We start from the raw sequence: 20,203 nt of genomic DNA, 5'->3' as shown, positions 1-20,203 counted from the left end.
TCCCCCCTCTCTCTCTTTCTCCCTCTCTGTCTGAGCAGTACAGTAGTAAGGATGATGGTTAAAACACAAGGTCATGTACCGCACTGTTTCCTATAGGATGGTGAAGACATGCTTTACTCTGAGGATTATCTTTCAACTTTTGATTCAAATGCTTGAAGATATACTTTAGGCTAATAAAGTGATATAGTATACATTGTGAAATGTGATACAAACAAATAAAAACAAGTGACTAACAGACAGACAAGAGATTTTGTTAATATTATTCTTTATTATGAAGTGACAATGCCTTGTTGTGTCTTGTGCTTACATCATTTGAATACTGACTGGAAAGGACATTTTCCTCCCTCCAGATATCTCCTGAAATAAGGTTTGTTTAATTCTTTACAGCTGTAAAAATGTTCAATCCAAAGGATTATTTACAAAGCCTCTTGCAATAAATTATTATTAATTCATTCTTTATTGGAAATACAAAACAGAGGTCAAGCTAATACGAGTTCCTGTTTTTTCTACCTGAATCTCTAGGTTCATTGTGCTACTTTTTAAGGTGTAAATGAAGTGCTTTATTATAGACAAATCTGTGGCACACCAATGAGGTTAAAGAAAGGCATCTTGTCCATCAAGCTGAGTGTGGATGCAGTGCAAAGTTTGCCCACCTTAAGTCAATAGTGGGTTCCAGTGTTTTTCATCCCAAAATAACACCCTATTCCCTATATAGTGCATTAGTTTTGGCCACGGCCCATAGGGCTCTATATAGAATATAGGGTGCTATTGGGGACCCAGAAGGTGTTTGACCTTTGTATGACCTTAATGTGTGCCCTGTAGATTTGGATACATGTTCTGAGATGCTGGGAGCTGAAGGACTACAAGCCTACCATCCTAATACTACTGTTAAAATAAGAGGCAGGCAATGCATGACGTTAGAGGAAAAGAGGATGTGGTCGTTTTCTTGTTCTTTCACTAACACTACATTGGCATTTTCCCTGATGTTGTATGTTTTTGTATGACTATAGATGCGTACTGGAGTAAAACATACCTGATTTTCAAAACTGCTATACAGTAGGTAATAGTTCATAATCATTTTCAAAAATACCATGCATTAAGTGATTATTGCTTTATAATAAGTCATGTGGCTTCAAGAGAAATATTGCCAACAGATACTATCTAGATTTTGGAGAAGAAAAAAATCCTAAACTTTGTGATATTGGCATAGATTTCATTTTTGCATGCAATCATTTAAAATGGTAGTAAATGAAGAATAAGTGGCAAACGCTTTGGCCTGTTCATGAGAGGTTGGCAAATTCACACATTAAAGTGCAAAGAATAGGTAGTGGTATCAAATAAAAACAGACCAGTAAGTCAGACAAACCATATAAACAAATACATATAAATAGCCTAATGTATAAATAGATAAATAAATAAATACATAAATAAATAAATAGATTCATTAATTAATACAAACATAAATGGCATTTACCTCAACGGAGAGTATGGTCAGTTGCAGCAGTACATTATTATCCAACATTAAAATGTTCAACTTTTGTTTGGAGCAATCCAGTATTGTCATCTTCGTCAAATTTCAAAATATATGAGTTCATATTTACGCGCGGTGGAAGGTATATTCTATCCACGTGACTGGAGGAGGAAGAGGATTTTTAAGTGCATGCGAAGATCATCAGTAATTCCTTCGGGTGGATTTCTAGGAGAATACAGAAAAATTGTGCTATTATTGTGGTTCCACTGGAAGTTGAGGTGGATTTTAGGAAAGGTTTGGCAGAATTAGTCAACCAAAAATATAATGTTTTGTCTGCACTTTTAATGTGGACGTCATGGAGAGTCATCGAGATCCGGACTCAAGGGCGAGAACGCGCCTTTGAAGCACGCGGACTCGTAGTGCTTATTCAGGTAGGACTTGAGAGCGAAGGTCTTGTCGCACCGTTTGCATTTGAAATGCTTGAAAGCGGAGTGAGTCTGCATATGCGCGCGCAGGTTGGAGCGGTCTGCGAACGCTTTTCCGCAGTGTGCACACCCAAAGGGCTTCTCGCCCGTGTGTGACCTCATGTGGCCCTGCAGTAGCCAAGGTCTGCTGAAAGCTTTGCCACAGATGTCACACTTGTGCTTGAGGTCATGGGTGAGCAGGTGCATGGCCATTGCTGGCATGGACACGTACACTTTCCCACAGGTTGCGCACTTCTTGGCCATCTTGCTGTCCAGGCTCCGGTGGGTCTGCTTATGCCTACTCAGGTTGGAAGACGTGGCGTAGGTTTTCCCACATTCGTTGCAAGTGTGACGCTGTATGCTCCTGCTGCTGGGGCTGCTGATTACTTTCCTCCGTGACCTTCCGTCCGTGATGTAAAACGCGTCCACCGTGTAGCAATCACTCACCGCGGTGTCCCCGTTGATGTAGCCGGAGGTGACGTCCGACTGCGGACTGTCAGGCTGGTCTGAGTCCGGGGCGCCGTAGTCGCTGTGGATGCCATCGTAGAGTGGCTCCGGAGAGGGAACTTTAATGGCACCGTCGCTTTCTCCATCGTAGACAGACGGGCTGATGTAGTCACTAATGTACCCTGGTGTGAAAAATAACAAGATCTTAATTCAATTACTCATTGTCGCGTGGGGATTCTTCAAGTGGGAACAATCTGCTTAATAGATGCAACAAGCTACAGGAAGCACTTTTCCACTTGAAATCGGCTACAGCACGTTATCACCAAAGCCTATGCGTCCTATGCAGTTTATTAAGCTTTAGGCGAGTCTTTAACGTTTTTATTTATCTGGAAGCACGACCCTTTTATGCGTTAACCTATAGTTGCCAATTACACACAGTGAGAATAAACATAATTTAACAACATAACCTACTGAGATGATTAGGCTACATTATACTGCCGGTCTGAAGCGATGGATAGGCTACTTTACACATCATCATGAAATATGATTCAGCCTTCTGACTGACATCATGTCTAAATAATAGGGCTAATCAACAGTGTTCCAAGGCATAACGGGTAATATAGGTGCGATACAATCTCTTGTGTACATGCTGGTGCCTAAGTGCAGACATATGATGCACACTTGTGGGTTGTGGAGAAGTTTTGCATCAGCATCACAAGCATCATTCCTCCCATGCTCCGAGTAGGCTAGGTGCGATAGGCTATTTCCACATTCAATTGGTTTGTTTCAAAACATACAGGCTAGAATTAGCCTACAAATGTATAGGTAGGTGTGTTTGTCAAAACTAATATAACAATGGAATCAGATTGAGTCATGAATGCAGCGCAAAAACGTGCAAACGTGGCAAAAAAAGACACCGTGCATAATATGCAAAAAAGATATATAACATAATCAAAATTCCAAATGATAAATAATGTTTATATTTACCTTTATCGTGAATCCGTAGACTGAGGTCGGTCCTGGATCGTCCATAAGAACTGTCAAAATCACTGGATGAAAAATCATCAAGCTTCACCTTTTTAACCAGGAAAGACCTTGGCATGTTTCTGGTGCTGCACAGAAACAACGACCGTCCAGGGCAGGGTTACTGTCCTCATGCAACGCCAATGTAGAGCTGGATATTTAAGGCTGAGCGTTGGATGCCTGGCTGCGTAGAGTATCAGACACCCAGTCAGTCAAACAAACCCCCAGCCAACCCGTAGTGCTTAGGTTTCTCTGTTCTAGCTGCAACGCCGTGTCTTGCGAAGGGAAGAAATGCAACTTCAGCACTGGATAGCTCCCTCTCAGAGGCTCGCGCAAGACGGAGGAGCGAGCGGAAAGCACCCTGCAGAGTGCGCCTCTTTCTCCCGCGTGCCAATAGAGGAGAATGCAAAAAAAACACGAGAGAAGCTGCTGCACTGTAAGAGTGCAACAAAAAATGGGCAGCACTTGTCAGCGTTATTTATTGCTTTCCAATTATTTCCAACTCTGATTGGTAGCCTATTTACATTTGGCTGAAATATATTAATGTCGGTTGATGGACCGTCACCGCTCCACTTCTCTCTCTCTCTCTCTCTCTCTCTCTCTCTCTCTCTCTCTCTCTCTCTCTCTCTCTCTCTCTCTCTCTCTCTCTCTATATCTCTCTCTCTCTCTCTCTCTCTCTTTCTCACTGTTGCTGCAGCCTGTCTCTGTGTTCTGTGCTTGGTGTCTGGAGACAGTTGTTCAGCTGTTGGGATTTATAGGCGCTGCGATCAGGTGGGAGATGGACATGGAAGTGCTTCATTTAATCCATCAGAAATGGGGAGCAACATTGGGATAGAATGATTTATATAGGCGGCTTCTCGTCTCGCCATCTCATTTTATTTGTAAGGAGCTCACCATCATGTTCTTTGGAGATAAGAATGGAAATTATTGTTTTATTTCAAGTCTTTCTGTATCAATTGAAACTAGGCTTACATCGCACCTGCTTACATGCAACGCATTGTATTTTATTCAGCACTTTCTCACGGTTTTGAATGGAGATTCTTTCCAGCTTTGCAATGCGTGCACATTCTCCTGCAATTTTATGATGACATATAATTTCTTTGAAGAATTGTAACTACTGTTCACCCCGTAATTACCATACCGTGTATAGCCTACAGGCTTTTGGTCTCTACGAAATCAACTGTTAGACAATGAATAATGTATCTCTTATCATGTTCATATGATCATTATGGGTTCATGGTTAACTTTAATACTAAATATCCCAGGTGCTTTCATTCTGAGTTTGCATTGTGACACAGCAGCACCACTAACCAATAAAGCAAAAAAATGACACATGGTTTGTGATATGCACATCGCAAATACATTACATTATTCAACCGATCACACCGGTTTACTGGAAGATTGTAGTCTCCTTATCCATCCATCAAATATCTGTATAAGTTAGATGAATATGTTAGATAGAATGAATATGTTAGAATGAATATGTTAGATAGAATGAATATGTTAGATAGAATATGTTAGATAGAATGAATATGTTAGATAGAATGAATATGTTAGATAGAATGAATATGTTAGATAGAATGAATATGTTAGATAGAATGAATATGTTAGATAGAATGAATATGTTAGATAGAATGAGTATGTTAGATAGAATGAATATGTTAGATAGAATGAATATGTTAGATAGAATGAATATGTTAGATAGAATGAATATGTTAGATAGAATGAATATGTTAGATAGAATGAATATGTTAGATAGAATGAATATGTTAGATAGAATGAATATGTTAGATAGAATATGTTAGATAGAATGAATATGTTAGATAGAATGAATATGTTAGATAGAATGAATATGTTAGAATGAATATGTTAGAATGAATATGTTAGATAGAATGAATATGTTAGATAGAATGAATATGTTAGAATGAATATGTTAGATAGAATGAATATGTTAGATAGATATATGTTAGATAGAATATGTTAGATAGAATGAATATGTTAGATAGAATGAATATGTTAGATAGAATGAATATGTTAGATAGAATGAATATGTTAGATAGAATGAATATGTTAGATAGAATGAATATGTTAGATAGAATGTGTATGTTAGATAGAATGAATATGTTAGATAGAATGAATATGTTAGATAGAATGAATATGTTAGATAGAATGAATATGTTAGATCGAATATGTTAGATAGAATGAATATGTTAGATAGAATGTGTATGTTAGATAGAATGAATATGTTAGATAGAATGAATATGTTAGATATAATGAATATGTTAGATAGAATGAATATGTTAGATAGAATGAATATGTTAGATCGAATATGTTAGATAGAATGAATATGTTAGAATGAATATGTTAGATAGAATGAATATGTTAGATAGAATATGTTAGATAGAATGAATATGTTAGATAGAATGAATATGTTAGATAGAATGAATATGTTAGATATAATGAATATGTTAGATAGAATGAATATGTTAGATAGAATGAATATGTTAGATAGAATGAATATGTTAGATAGAATGAATATGTTAGATAGAATGAATATGTTAGATAGAATGAATATGTTAGATAGAATGAATATGTTAGAATGAATATGTTAGAATGAATATGTTAGATAGAATGAATATGTTAGAATGAATATGTTAGATAGAATGAATATGTTAGAATGAATATGTTAGATAGAATGAATATGTTAGATAGAATATGTTAGATATAATGAATATGTTAGATAGAATGTGTATGTTAGATAGAATGTGTATGTTAGATAGAATGAATATGTTAGAATGAATATGTTAGATAGAATGAATATGTTAGAATGAATATGTTAGATAGAATGAATATGTTAGATAGAATATGTTAGATATAATGAATATGTTAGATAGAATGTGTATGTTAGATAGAATGTGTATGTTAGATAGAATGAATATGTTAGATAGAATGTGTATGTTAGATAGAATGAATATGTTAGATAGAATGAGTATGTTAGATAGAATGAATATGTTAGATAGAATGAGTATGTTAGATAGAATGAATATGTTAGATAGAATGAATATGTTAGATAGAATATGTTAGATAGAATGAATATGTTAGATAGAATGAGTATGTTAGATAGAATGTGTATGTTAGATAGAATGAATATGTTAGATAGAATGAATATGTTAGATAGAATGAATATGTTAGATAGAATGTGTATGTTAGATAGAATGAATATGTTAGATAGAATGAATATGTTAGATAGAATGAATATGTTAGATAGAATGAATATGTTAGATAGAATGAATATGTTAGATAGAATATGTTAGATAGAATGAATATGTTAGATAGAATGAATATGTTAGATAGAATGAATATGTTAGATAGAATGAATATGTTAGATAGAATGAATATGTTAGATATAATGAATATGTTAGATAGAATGTGTATGTTAGATAGAATGTGTATGTTAGAATGAATATGTTAGATAGAATGAATATGTTAGATGTCACGCCCATGCGCATCTACTGTATATATGCCTACTGTATTAACTAAACCTACACCTAACTAAACCTACACCTAACTAAACCTAAACCTAACTAAACCTACACCTAACTAAACCTAAACCTAACTAAACCTAAACCTAACTAAACCTACACCTAACTAAACCTAAACCTAACTAAAGCCTACTTCCCCAAAGGTTGCACCTGTGTGTTTGTCAGGACTTGCATGATGTCCTACTTCGGAGAGCTGGGCAGTTTAAGGACCCTCTAGTATTGTTCAACATCTGGATTCGCTAATCAAAAAGAAACATATGAGCAATTACCTTCAGAGGCTCAAGGATGTCCAATTAAAGAGTACATTCACCAGCTGCACTGCAACATCACTTACCTGTAGGCGTTTAGGTCCATGTGTAGGTTCCACGCTAGACAGGATGCTCTTTGAAGCTCACCTGCTTGTTGTACTGTGATTCCACACGTAATTATCAGGACATTTTCTAGGATTCTATCAGTGCAAAGTTCAGATCTATACTACAGGCTACATGACACCACTGGTGACTTGTGTGCTGAAACTTCTGCTGTACAGCTCTGGCAGCTCACCTCTGGTACTGCTACTGTAAGCTCCTCTAAACTCTTAAACAATATATCACTTCAATCCTTTTTAGGGATTTGTTGCTGACAGATGAATTGTTAGTTTTAATTGACGCCGTCAGGTGAGGTAACATGTGAAGGTGACAGTCAGGCAGGCCTAGCAGTGGAGTGGAGGCTGAGGTGGCGGGGATGGTGACGGTGCCCAGCTGGTGCCTGTGTGTGTGTGTGATGGCAGAAGGCAGGAGAGGGGCTAGGAAAGGGACTAGGCAGGCAGGCTCTGCAGCTGCTGCTGCTTCCCCAGTACACACTGCCTGCAAGCAGATGGAGAATGTCCTGTCACAGAGAGAGAGAGGCTGAGGGGGGACAGAGGCCTGTGGGGAGGAGAGGAGGATGAGGGTTACAGGAGGAGAGAAGAGGAGAGAAAGAGAGATGAGAGGTGAAGTGAGGAAGGGAGGGGGAGAAGAAGTGAGGAAGGGAGGAAGGGAGAAGAGAGGAAGGGAGAGGGAGAAGAAGGGAGAGGAGAGGGAGAAAAGGAGCATTTACCTTAGTTGGAGTTTGTTTATGTTTTGTAAAAACATACTTCTCTAGAGAGTCCTAGCCCTTTGATCCATTGGAAATAATTGGTGTCACACCGTTTAACCCAAAGAAACTGTCTCATCAGAAAGCAAGACAAAGAGCATTTTAAAGCTTTGTCTTTCCTTTAAATAACTTTAATTAAAGCAGTTACACAGTTTACAGATCTATATGAAATGTCACCAATCCAATTAAATTAAGTTAAATTCAATACAACTTTATTTATCCCCTCAGGGGCAATTAAGAAAGGCAAGTCTGTTTTACAAGTATCAAATCACACAGTCTTCCACATAGAGAATACCTACACAACAGACATCACATTTCCCAATCACTTTATCATTTCCCTCCCTGACTAAACAGACTAAAGCATCCTGAAAATGAAACCGCACACAAAAGACAAGGAACAGTACGGCGGAAACAGCTTTAATTGATGAAATAGTGAGCTTTTTTTCAGCCCCCCGTAAGAAAGCAACAGCCGGCATTACTCAAAGATGAAGGAGAATGCTGTATATTGTCCCTCAGCCTGCTGTCGCAATAATACCAAATATTGCTGAGGCTTCTTCTCATCAAGCACCTCAGCATATATATACAGACAGAAATGCTGGACTGGGAGAGAAAAATCTACCCACTTCCCCCCTCCTTTTTTTTCTGATGACTCCAAGTGAAATATAATGCAGACTGCATTTGCAAACTCCCGGATAAAATGTCCCAGATTTGACAAAAGCGGAGTGGGGGGGTGGGCACACACTTATGGTGCACTGGAAGATTGAGAACACTGTGTAAGCACACACACACACACACACACAACCACACAAACACACACATACATGCACACACTCACAAACACACACACACACAGCTCTCTGTTGAATGTGGTCATTTGCAGTTGTGATAAACTGAGTGTGAGGGAGGGCTGTGAGGGATGGCAAGGGATGCTGGGTAATTAGTAGAGCCGCCCCGGTGTTTCCAGCAATAAACAATCTGAGGCAGGATCACGCTGTGTCTGGGAGGACCTGAGGGGGAACAGGCCTCCAGCGTGTTCTCTTACACTGCGTGTAGAGTCCTAAGTGTGGTCTGATGCCATCTGCTGCGGACCGCTGCTCTATGACAATAGATCATCCCACACTCCTGGGTAATTGTGTGAATCCCAGAGATTGCATTTATATAGACGCCCAAGCAGACGAATTGCTGCCATGTGTCAGTCTAATATATGACCCCCTAACAAATACAGTTTTGATCATTTTGAAAGAGATGGGGGGGAAAAGATGAGCAAAAATCATTAGCTTCAACAGACAGCCCAAACATTGATGTGTCACATGTGATAAAAGGATACATATTTCTCTGGTCCCTGGCCTGGCCTGGCCTGGCCTGGCCTGCGCTGTGCAGTCAGAGCCAAGCAAGAGTGGAAGCAGTTTGGTCCTAGTCATTATTATCTGCAGTATGGGCCCAGTCCTAGTCATATCATTATTATCTGCAGTATGGGCCCAGTCCTGGTCATATCATTATTATCTGCAGTATGGGCCCAGTCATAGTCATATCATTATTATCTGCAGTATGGGCCCAGTCATAGTCATATCATTATTATCTGCAGTGTGGGCTCAGTCCTAGTCATATCATTATTATCTGCAGTATGGGCCCAGTCCTGGTCATATCATTATTATCTGCAGTATGGGCCCAGTCATAGTCATATCATTATTATCTGCAGTGTGGGCCCAGTCCAAGTCATATCATTATTATCTGCAGTATGGGCCCAGTCCTAGTCATATCATTATTATCTGCAGTATGGGCCCAGTCCTAGTCATATCATTATTATCTGCAGTATGGGCCCAGTCCTAGTCATATCATTATTATCTGCAGTATGGGCCCAGTCCTGGTCATATCATTATTATCTGCAGTGTGGGCCCAGTCCTGGTCATATCATTATTATCTGCAGTATGGGCCCAGTCCTGGTCATATCATTATTATCTGCAGTATGGGCCCAGTCATAGTCATATCATTATTATCTGCAGTATGGGCCCAGTCCTAGTCATATCATTATTATCTGCAGTATGGGCCCTGTCCTGGTCATATCATTATTATCTGCAGTATGGGCCCAGTCCTGGTCATATCATTATTATCTGCAGTATGGGCCCAGTCCTGGTCATATCATTATTATCTGCAGTATGGGCCCAGTCCTAGCCATATCATTATTATCTGCAGTGTGGGCCCAGTCCTGGTCATATCATTATTATCTGCAGTATGGGCTCAGTCCTAGTCATATCATTATTATCTGCAGTATGGGCCCTGTCCTGGTCATATCATTATTATCTGCAGTATGGGCCCAGTCCTGGTCATATCATTATTATCTGCAGTGTGGGCCCAGTCCTGGTCATATCATTATTATCTGCAGTGTGGGCCCAGTCCAAGTCATATCATTATTATCTGCAGTATGGGCCCAGTCCTGGTCATATCATTATTATCTGCAGTATGGGCCCTGTCCTGGTCATATCATTATTATCTGCAGTATGGGCCCTGTCCTGGTCATATCATTATTATCTGCAGTATGGGCTCAGTCCTGGTCATATCATTATTATCTGCAGTATGGGCCCTGTCCTGGTCATATCATTATTATCTGCAGTATGGGCCCTGTCCTGGTCATATCATTATTATCTGCAGTATGGGCCCAGTCCTGGTCATATCATTATTATCTGCAGTGTGGGCCCAGTCCTAGTCATATCATTATTATCTGCAGTATGGGCTCAGTCCTGGTCATATCATTATTATCTGCAGTATGGGCCCAGTCCTAGTCATATCATTATTATCTGCAGTATTAATATTATCATATTATTATTATCATTATTATTATTATTATTATGTCTTCAACTGAAAGGGCATTTACGTTTGAGTCATTTAGCAGATGCTCTTATCCAGAGCAACTTACAGGAGCAGTTAGGGTTCATTCCTTGCTCAAGGGCACATTGACAGATTTTTCACCTAGTCGGCTCTGGGATTCAAACCAGAGACATTTCAGTTACTGGCCCAATGCTCTTAACCGCTAGGCTACTTGCTGCCCCAAGGAGCATCTGAATGGATGTGGTAGGACATTGTATGCAGGGTTTTCACACACGCACACACACACACACACACACACACACACACACACACACACACACACACACACACACACACACACACACACACACACACACACACACACACACACACACACACACACACACACAATGCAACTGTGTGTTGTTTGCCCTGAGGCATCTCTGTTGAGCTCCATCCAGTAGAATGCTGTTGTCTCTGTGAGATACATTACACTGTGGGTCGTATGTACTGTAGACATCAACTGAACACCACAATCATACCCATTTCACTGCTGTTATTGCAACGGACATACAGTACCTGAAGCTCACCCCTAAAGGAGCATTAGCTGGGAGGAAAGCGAGGAAGGTTGTATTTGTTAGAGATATTAAAGTTGATTGATGGCCTTTTTTCTCATGGCACATGGTATATCAACTATACATAGAACTTCTGAGAATCCTTGAGTCCTGTACTGACCATGAACCTTCCATATGGCTGCTTTTAATGGACCAATAACCTTTTATATTATAAACACACAAGAGGAATTTCTGAGCCTTAAACTTTGGTCCAATTTGCAGTTGTTGCAACTATTTTTAATGGCACCGTAAGGAGTAAGGAGTTGTCTTTCAGTCTCAGCCTATGATTTGTAACGTACTGGAACATTACAGTTTTTCTCAATTGCTAAAACACTAAAACCCATTGGCTGAACAAAGTTCTCAGTTGCCTGGACTCATTTAGCTAATTATGCAGTCTGTTGTCAATACCTTAAACCATTTCACATGGTAAAACACAATTTGCAGATCTCACTTAGACTTTTCAGCAAAACTCTAAACACATTCTCATTCTCAAAACACCTTCTGCACTCTATTTCACATGTCATCCATACTGGTAAACACAAGTGGCAACAATCAAATACAAATAGAGAACACATGTCATTGACTGAACACAACCACTCAAAATTGATTTAACCTGTTTCAAATGATGCGACACAACCAATATAAGCCAATTCAGAGAGCAAACAGGTTGTTGAAGGTGGGAAGGAGAAAGTCTGAGAATGGATAGAAGAAACAATGTGAGAGGACGAGGACGAGTGCGTATGCGAGGTGGGCGACGAGGAGGAAGAGGAGGAGGAGGAGGGCAAGAAACAGGAAGAGGAGGACGAAGAGGAAGAGGAAGACAAAGAGTAGAAATATCTGATGAAATTCGGGCAACAGTTATAGACCATGTTCTTGTCCATGGACTGACAATGAGGGAAGCAGGACTTATAGTGCAACCCAATTTGAGCCGATTTTCTGTGTCCACCATAGTAAGGACACTCAGAGAAGAGAACAGGGACAGTATACTACTGTAGTTTTGTAATTGCAAATTTACTGTACTACACTATATGCAGCTGTTTCAATAGACATTTGTAAAGTTAATCACTGTATGTATTGTACTGCATGAATATGTTTTGTAACTGCACAACTACTTTTTGTAGAATTGCAAGGCTGCTACATGCAGGTGGAAGGACAGCTATATTCACTCGGGAGCAAGAGGCCGTTATAGTTGGCATGGTCCTTCAAGATAATGCAATACGACTCAGAGAAATCCAGGAACGAGTGATACAGGACAACACACACTTCCAGGGAATTGACAGTGTGAGCATTTCCACAATTGACCGTGTCCTCCATCGTAACAGGATGCGAATGAAACAAGTATACAGAGTACCTTTTGAGCACAACTCACCAAGGGTGAAAGAACTGTGAGCTCAGTATGTGCAAGTAAGTGTACATTCAGAAACATTTACTGTAATCCAGATTGTCTACAGTACTAACACATACTATGTGAATGACATTACTCTTCAGTACATACAATGTATGTGAATCAGAAGTGCATACAGTAGGCCTAATTGTACTCTACAGTATAGCACTGTCTCTGTACGACTTACAAAATCCTACATACAGTATATTGTATTTCTACACAGACAATATTTGACTTGGAATCCTTGGACAGACCCCATGAGTTCATATTTGTCAATGAAGCAGGCTTCAATCTAACAAAGAGGAGAAGGAGAGGCCGAAACATGATTGGACAGCGGGCCATTGTTGAAGTCCCTGGTCAACGAGGTGGCAATGTCACAATCTGTGCTGCTATCAGCAACCATGGTGTTCTACATCACCATGTTACACTCGGACCATATATCACCCAGCACATTCTAAGATTTATTGCCAATCTAAGAGATATTTTATTTGAGCAGCAGGTTCAAGAGCAGCAGGGTCAAGAGCTAAATGAGAATCCCATTCCCACCTATGTGATAGTGTGGGACAATGTCAGTTTCCACCGAGCTGCTCAGGTAAGGGAATGGTTTAACATCAATGGGCAGTTTATGAACTTTTACCTCCCTCCATACTCGCCTTTCCTGAATCCGATTGAGGAGTTTTTCTCCTCTTGGAGATGGAAAGTGTATGATAGACAACCCTACACCAGAGAAAATCTGCTGCAAGCCATGGATTTAGCCTGTGGTGATATAGGTGAGGAATCATGTCAGGGCTGGATACGGCACACAACAGGCTTCTTCCCCCGTTGCCTCAGGAGGGACAATATTGCTTGTGATGTCGACGAAGTGCTCTGGCCTGACCCAGCCCAAAGACAAGAAGAAGCACATTGATCACATGTTTACTCCTTTGATTTTTGTCCCTTTTAGTATTGTATACTGTAGTACAGTGCATTGTAGGCTGTATACTGTACAATGGACAAATTGTATGGCCCTGAACATTGTGCTTTCCATTTATTAACAGTACTGACTGCTTAATAGATTTTGACTGGTTGCAGGTTCATATCAACAAAGAACAAGAGTTACAGTATCACAGAGACAAAGGACAAGTTTGTGAGGTGCAGGGTACAGTACTGTAACAATAGTTTGTGAGGTGCAGGGTACAGTACTGTAACAATAGTTTGTGAGATGCAGGGTACAGTACTGTAACAATAGTTTGTGAGGTGCAGGGTACAGTACTGTAAAAATAGTTTGTGAGGTGCAGGGTACAGTACTGTAAAAATAGTTTGTGAGGTGCAGGGTACAGTACTGTAACAATAGTTTGTGAGGTGCAGGGTACAGTACTGTAACAATAGTTTGTGAGATGCAGGGTACAGTACTGTAACAATAGTTTGTGAGGTGCAGGGTACAGTACTGTAACAATAGTTTGTGAGATGCAGGGTACAGTACTGTAACAATAGTTTGTGAGATGCAGGGTACAGTACTGTAACAATAGTTTGTGAGGTGCAGGGTACAGTACTGTAACAATAGTTTGTGAGATGCAGGGTACAGTACTGTAACAATAGTTTGTGAGGTGCAGGGTACAGTACTGTAACAATAGTTTGTGAGATGCAGGGTACAGTACTGTAACAATAGGGGTACAAGGAGGAGGAAGAACAAAAAACAAAAGAGCAAAGCAGAGTAGTAATTTCTGATCAATTTTGAGCTACTATGATAGAACATGTTTTCGTTCATCAAAAGACAATGAAGGAAAAATATGAATCTTTTTTTCAATTAAAAATGTACTTCTCCCTGAGAATTGTATGTTTTGAACAATGTGTTTTCTATTTTTCTGTGTATTGTTTACTGACTGCTTGAGAGTGTATATCATTTTGATCACTTTGTTTATGATTTGAGAGCAGTGTTTGATTTTGAACACAGGTAAAACTGTTTTGAGGCGAATGTTTCATTTTGCAAGAGGAGTCAGAGGTTATGTAATAGTGCTTGAAGATGAGGTTTTGTGTTTAATGTTTTCAGGAAATGAAGCAAGGTTTCAGAAATTGTGTTTTAGCAATTGAGAAAAACTGTAAGATCAGTTGTGCCCTATTGTAAAAGGCCGTCTCTGTACTCTGTTCACTGTCGTACTTAAGTGTATGACTATGTCTCAAATGGCACAAAAAAAGTACAAAGGAGTGCACTATATAGGAAACAGGGTGCCACGTGGGACGCATATGTGTTTCAGCCTTGGAAATAAAAGTGGAAGAGCCTCTCTATAATGTTGTTGCTATGACACCTTAGGTTGTCACACCCTGATCAGTTTCACCTGTTCTTGTGATTGTCTCCGCCCCCTCCAGGTGTCGCTTATTTCCCCTGGTGTTTATATCCCTGTGTTTCCTGTCTCTCTGTGCCAGTTCGTCTTGTATGTTTTTCAAGTCAACCTGTGTTTTTCCAGTACTCCTGCTTCTATTCTCTTTTGCTAGTCCTCCCGGTTTTTGACCCTTGCCTGTTTTCTGGACTTCGTACCCGCCTGCCTGACTATTTCTGCCTGACCTGACCTCACCTCGAGCCTGCCTGCCTGCCACACTGTACCTCCTGGATTCTGAACTGGTTCTGACCTTTTGTCTTCCACGACCATTCTTGGATTGTTTAATAAATATCAAGACTCACACCATCTGCCTCCTGTGTCTGGGTCTGGCCTTGTGCCCTGGTATAGGTGAAAGAACATCAATCTACTGGTGGCTTGCACCTGAATTTGGGAATTAACATATATATTTCTACTTTCTCAGTTAATAAAAAAACATGTTTATTGTTTTGTTCATGAGACTAGCTCAGCTTGGAGACTCACAAAGCCCAGGAGAAGAGCTGGACAAATTGCTGTATTGCTGCAGGGTTTCAAAGCTATAATTTGTAAAGGATTCGGGCAACCTGCAGTTTTTAAATTGGCTGTCGCTGTTATATGGCATAGGCATACAGGAACTGAAGTAAAAATGATAGATGTGTAATGGCTGTGTAAATATTATATTCTATTTTGTGCTTTAAACATCCATGACAGAAAAACAAGTGTGAGGAACATCTATCAAGTAAAAATGGTATGAACTGTACTAATGGGGATTGCATTGTCTCAGTGAAAACATATTTTATCAGCACAGACTAGGCACTTTACTGAACATGTTATTTTGCAGAATATACCAATGAATAGGTTGTACAGTCACTTCAGATGTCCCCTTTAAACATGGAAGTAAGTAGCCTTGCTCAAGCCTTGGGTCATAGGAGCAGAACTCTTGTTTCTGTAGTGAGACAGCGTGATGTACCAGTACACCCCCTGGACAGGACACTAGTCTATCTCCTGTTTCTGTAGTGAGACAGCTTGATGTACCAGTACACTTCCTGGACAGGACACTAGTCTATCTCCTGTTTCTGTAGTGAGACAGCTTGATGTACCAGTACACCTGTACAGGACACTAGTCTATCTCCTGTTTCTATACTGAGACAGCTTGGTGTACCAGTACAGCCCCTGGACAGGACACTAGTCTATCTCCTGTTTCTGTAGTGAGACAGCTTGATGTACCAGTACACCCCCTGGACAGGACACTAGTCTATCTCCTGTTTCTGTAGTGAGGCAGCTTGATGTACCAGTACACTTCCTGGACAGGACACTAGTCTATCTCCTGTTACTGTAGTGAGACAGCTTGATGTACCAGTACACCCCCTGGACAGGACACTAGTCTATCTCCTGTTTCTGTAGTGAGACAGCTTGATGTAACAGTACACCTCCTGGACAGGACACTAGTCTATCTCCTGTTTCTGTAGTGAGGCAGCTTGATGTACCAGTACACTTCCTGGACAGGACTCTAGTCTATCTCCTGTTTCTGTAGTGAGGCAGCTTGATGTACCAGTACACCTGCTAGACAGGACACTAGTCTATCTGCTGTTTCTGTAGTGAGGCAGCTTGATGTACCAGTACACCTGGACAGGACACTAGTCTATCTCCTGTTTCTGTAGTGAGGCAGCTTGATGTAACAGTACACCTCCTGGACAGGACACTAGTCTATCTCCTGTTTCTGTAGTGAGGCAGCTTGATGTACCAGTACACCCCCTGGACAGGACACTAGTCTATCTCCTGTTTCTGTAGTGAGGCAGCTTGATGTACCAGTACACCTCCTAGACAGGACACTAGTCTATTTCCTGTTTCTGAAGTGAGGCAGCTTGATGTACCAGTACACTTCCTGGACAGGACTCTAGTCTATCTCCTGTTTCTGTAGTGAGGCAGCTTGATGTACGCAACGAGTTATGCAAGGGGCGTATTGATGATCAATGTCCATTTTTGGATTACATTTACCAGAAACTACCATAACCACTGCAAGTGGTTGTGCAACAGCTAACCCAGTCTATAAGGTGAAAGCATGAAGTCAACATCAAGGGTATTTTCTTTCCAACCAACACGCTCACTCAAAAAGCCTTCCTCTGTCTCTGTGGGATTCTCCTGACCCTTTGACCCCATCCTTGACCAATTGGCCTTCCTGTCTGGAGCTCCCTGGGGACCAGAGGGACCAGAGGGCCAGTTGGCTCAGCCCGCTGCCCATGTGTCCGGACCAGCCTGGCCTTTCTCTCCTGCCTGGCTGCCTGGGGCCTTTTATTGCCACACTTGGCCTCTCATGAGAAAATCACCTAGCTGGCCTAACTATCCGTCTGATCAGCCTGTGACTGTGGATTCGTCTCAAATGGCACCCTATTCCCTATGGGCCCAGATCAAAAGTAGTGCACTTTATAGGGAATTAAGGGTGCCATTTGGAACAGTCACATGAGCCTCGGGACTGCATGGGGACTGGGGGAAAACATGAATCTTATTTGTCATAAGTGTTCCCAGAGGAGCTGTGGGACCAGACTTGGTGTTCAGTCCACCGATAGACCGTTACTGCTACCAGACGCCCGTTATCTCACAACCCAGGCCCAGCCAGCCTGGGAACCTAATTAGATGTGAACCTTAATATATGCATCCTAAATGGCCCCTATTTCCTATATAGTGTACTCCTTTTGACCAGGCCCATAGGGACTATAAAGGGAATAGGGTGCCATTTGGAACAGACACAAAGAATTTGGGGACAAAAGCCACGTTGTGCAAATGTTGTTAGATTTTTGACAATTTAGTTCTTCAATCCACTCTATAATTTTATTTACATATCTTCTCTCTCTCTCTCTCTCTCTCTCTCTCTCTCTCTCTCTCCTTCCCTCTCTCTCTCTCTCTCCCCCCCCCTCTCTCTCTCTCTCTCTCTCTCTCTCCCCCTCTCTCTCTCTCTATCTCTCTTTCCGCTGTTTCACTTTGTGCCCCTGAGAAGGGAGGAAAGAAGAGAGGTGTGAGAGCCAGCGTTTGCTGCTTGGCTGTGTGAAGAGTCAGCTGGTGCGGTGTTGGTAATTGGACACTTTGTTTGAAATAGTTGTGTAATTGAGAGTTGGTTTAGAGTTCCCGTGGATCTCTTCACCCCAGACTCAATGGATTCACACTGAGATCATCAGTGTCATCAGACTCCAATAGTCAATGACTTAATAAATCACACAGACCTAGCTGTAGTCCCAAACGACACACTATTCCCTACATAGTGCTATTCCCTACATAGGCTGTTTACACAGGCAGCCCAATTCTGATATCTATTTTTTTTTGACTAATTGGTATTTTGACCAATCACATCAGATCTTTTCACATCATATATTTTTTTAGAGCTGATCTGATTGGTCAGAAGACCAATTAGTGAAAAAATATAACAGAATTGGGCTGCCTGTGTAAACACAGCCATATTGCACTACTTGTGACCAGAGCCATATGGGCCCTGGTTAAAAGTAGTGCATTATATAGGGAATAGGGTGCCATTTGGGATACTGCCCTACCTAGGTTACTCTGTTTGCAAAGTAGTGGCTGTTAGTGCATGACACACTACCAGCCATTGTTGATCTTTGCTCAGTGCATATGAAATGACTGCTTTTAGTGTTAGACTGTTTTACTGTTCAGTATAATCTGTGTCTTCAACTTGATGCCCGACTATTCACTTCAAATTAGACGACGACTGTTAAACATGTTTGAATTGCATTTACCAATGTCAACGACTGAGATGGGTCGGAAGGCTGCAAAGACATGCAGGACGTTATGTCAGACAGACTGTATAATGAAGGTGAGATAAATGAGGAAAGGCTGATGTTAAACTGAGAATACACACGTTCACCAGGGAACACTAACCCCTGGTACAAAGACCGTGTGGTCAGGGGAATTGGTAAGATTAGCTTGTGTATCATGGGTATGTGTGTGTGTGCGTGTAAGTGTGTGTGTGTGTGTGTGTGTGTGTGTGTGTGTGTGTGTGTGTGTGTGTGTGTGGTGCGTGCATGTGCGTAGCCACTATTCTCCAGCATGAAAACTGTACATAGAGGCTGATTTAGCCTGGCTGGGATGCACAGTTTTGTAGCCTGCTGGGCCACTGGGGGGGTTCAGTGTTTAGAGATGTCCTTTCACTGAGAACAGAACAATAGCCCTCTGTTGCATTCACATGCAGATGTACCAGGAAATGGAACAATCAGGTTTCAACCCTGTTACAGGAGAAAACAACTAATATTAATATTACAGCTTCCAGGAATATCCATTATTAAATATCTATGTCTAGCTGTGTGTGATGTTTGTGTCGTGTTTGTGTGTGTACGTGTGTGTGTGTGTATGTGTGTGTTGAACTATCTGTACTTTGCAGCAACCACACATAGCAGAATAGTTACTGTGTGGTCAGTGGTGAGGAGGGAGGTAGTTACTGTGTGGTCAGTGGTGAGGAGGGAGGTAGTTACTGTGTGGTCAGTGGTGAGGAGGGAGGTAGTTGCTGCGTGGCCAGTGGAGAGGAGGGAGGTAGCTACTGTGTGGCCAGTGGAGAGGAGGGAGGTAGTTACTGTGTGGTCAGTGGTGAGGAGGGAGGTAGTTACTGTGTGGTCAGTGGTGAGGAGGGAGGTAGTTACTGTGTGGCCAGTGGTGAGGAGGGAGGTAGTTACTGTGTGGCCAGTGGTGAGGAGGGAGGTAGTTGCTGTGTGGCCAGTGGTGAGGAGGGAGGTAGTTGCTGCGTGGCCAGTGGTGAGGAGGGAGGTAGTAACTGTGTGGTCAGTGGTGAGGAGAGAGGTAGTTGCTACGTGGCCAGTGGTGAGGAGGGCGGTAGTTGCTGCGTGGCCAGTGGTGAGGAGGGAGGTACTGTTGGTAGAAGAGAGTACTACAATCTGTCACAGCTCCACTGCTGTCTTTTCAATTAGTCTGTCCTTTCCTGCAGCCCTATAGCATCTCTCAGCACCTGAGGACGACGGCACGGCACCATGTGAGATTCTGTTTGTC

General features: G+C 41.3%; 1 protein-coding gene across 1 annotated transcript; it reads right to left on the bottom strand.

Moving 5' to 3' along the window:
* Nucleotides 1-262: 262 nt before the first annotated feature.
* Nucleotides 263-3,995, bottom strand: LOC115177184 (transcriptional repressor scratch 1). The gene is made up of 2 exons (XM_029737744.1): nt 3,370-3,995; nt 263-2,564 (listed from the first exon to the last, which is right to left on the bottom strand). Exons 1-2 carry the CDS (start codon nt 3,482-3,484, stop codon nt 1,825-1,827), a joined length of 855 nt encoding a protein of 284 aa, XP_029593604.1. The 5' UTR covers nt 3,485-3,995; the 3' UTR covers nt 263-1,824.
* Between the last annotated feature and the right edge of the window lie 16,208 nt (nt 3,996-20,203).

The sequence above is a fragment of the Salmo trutta genome, chromosome 37, assembly GCF_901001165.1.
Source record: "Salmo trutta chromosome 37, fSalTru1.1, whole genome shotgun sequence".
Lineage (NCBI taxonomy): Eukaryota > Metazoa > Chordata > Actinopteri > Salmoniformes > Salmonidae > Salmo > Salmo trutta.
The sequence above is the reverse complement of the archived record's forward strand: the minus strand, read 5'-3'. Positions and strand labels throughout refer to the sequence as shown.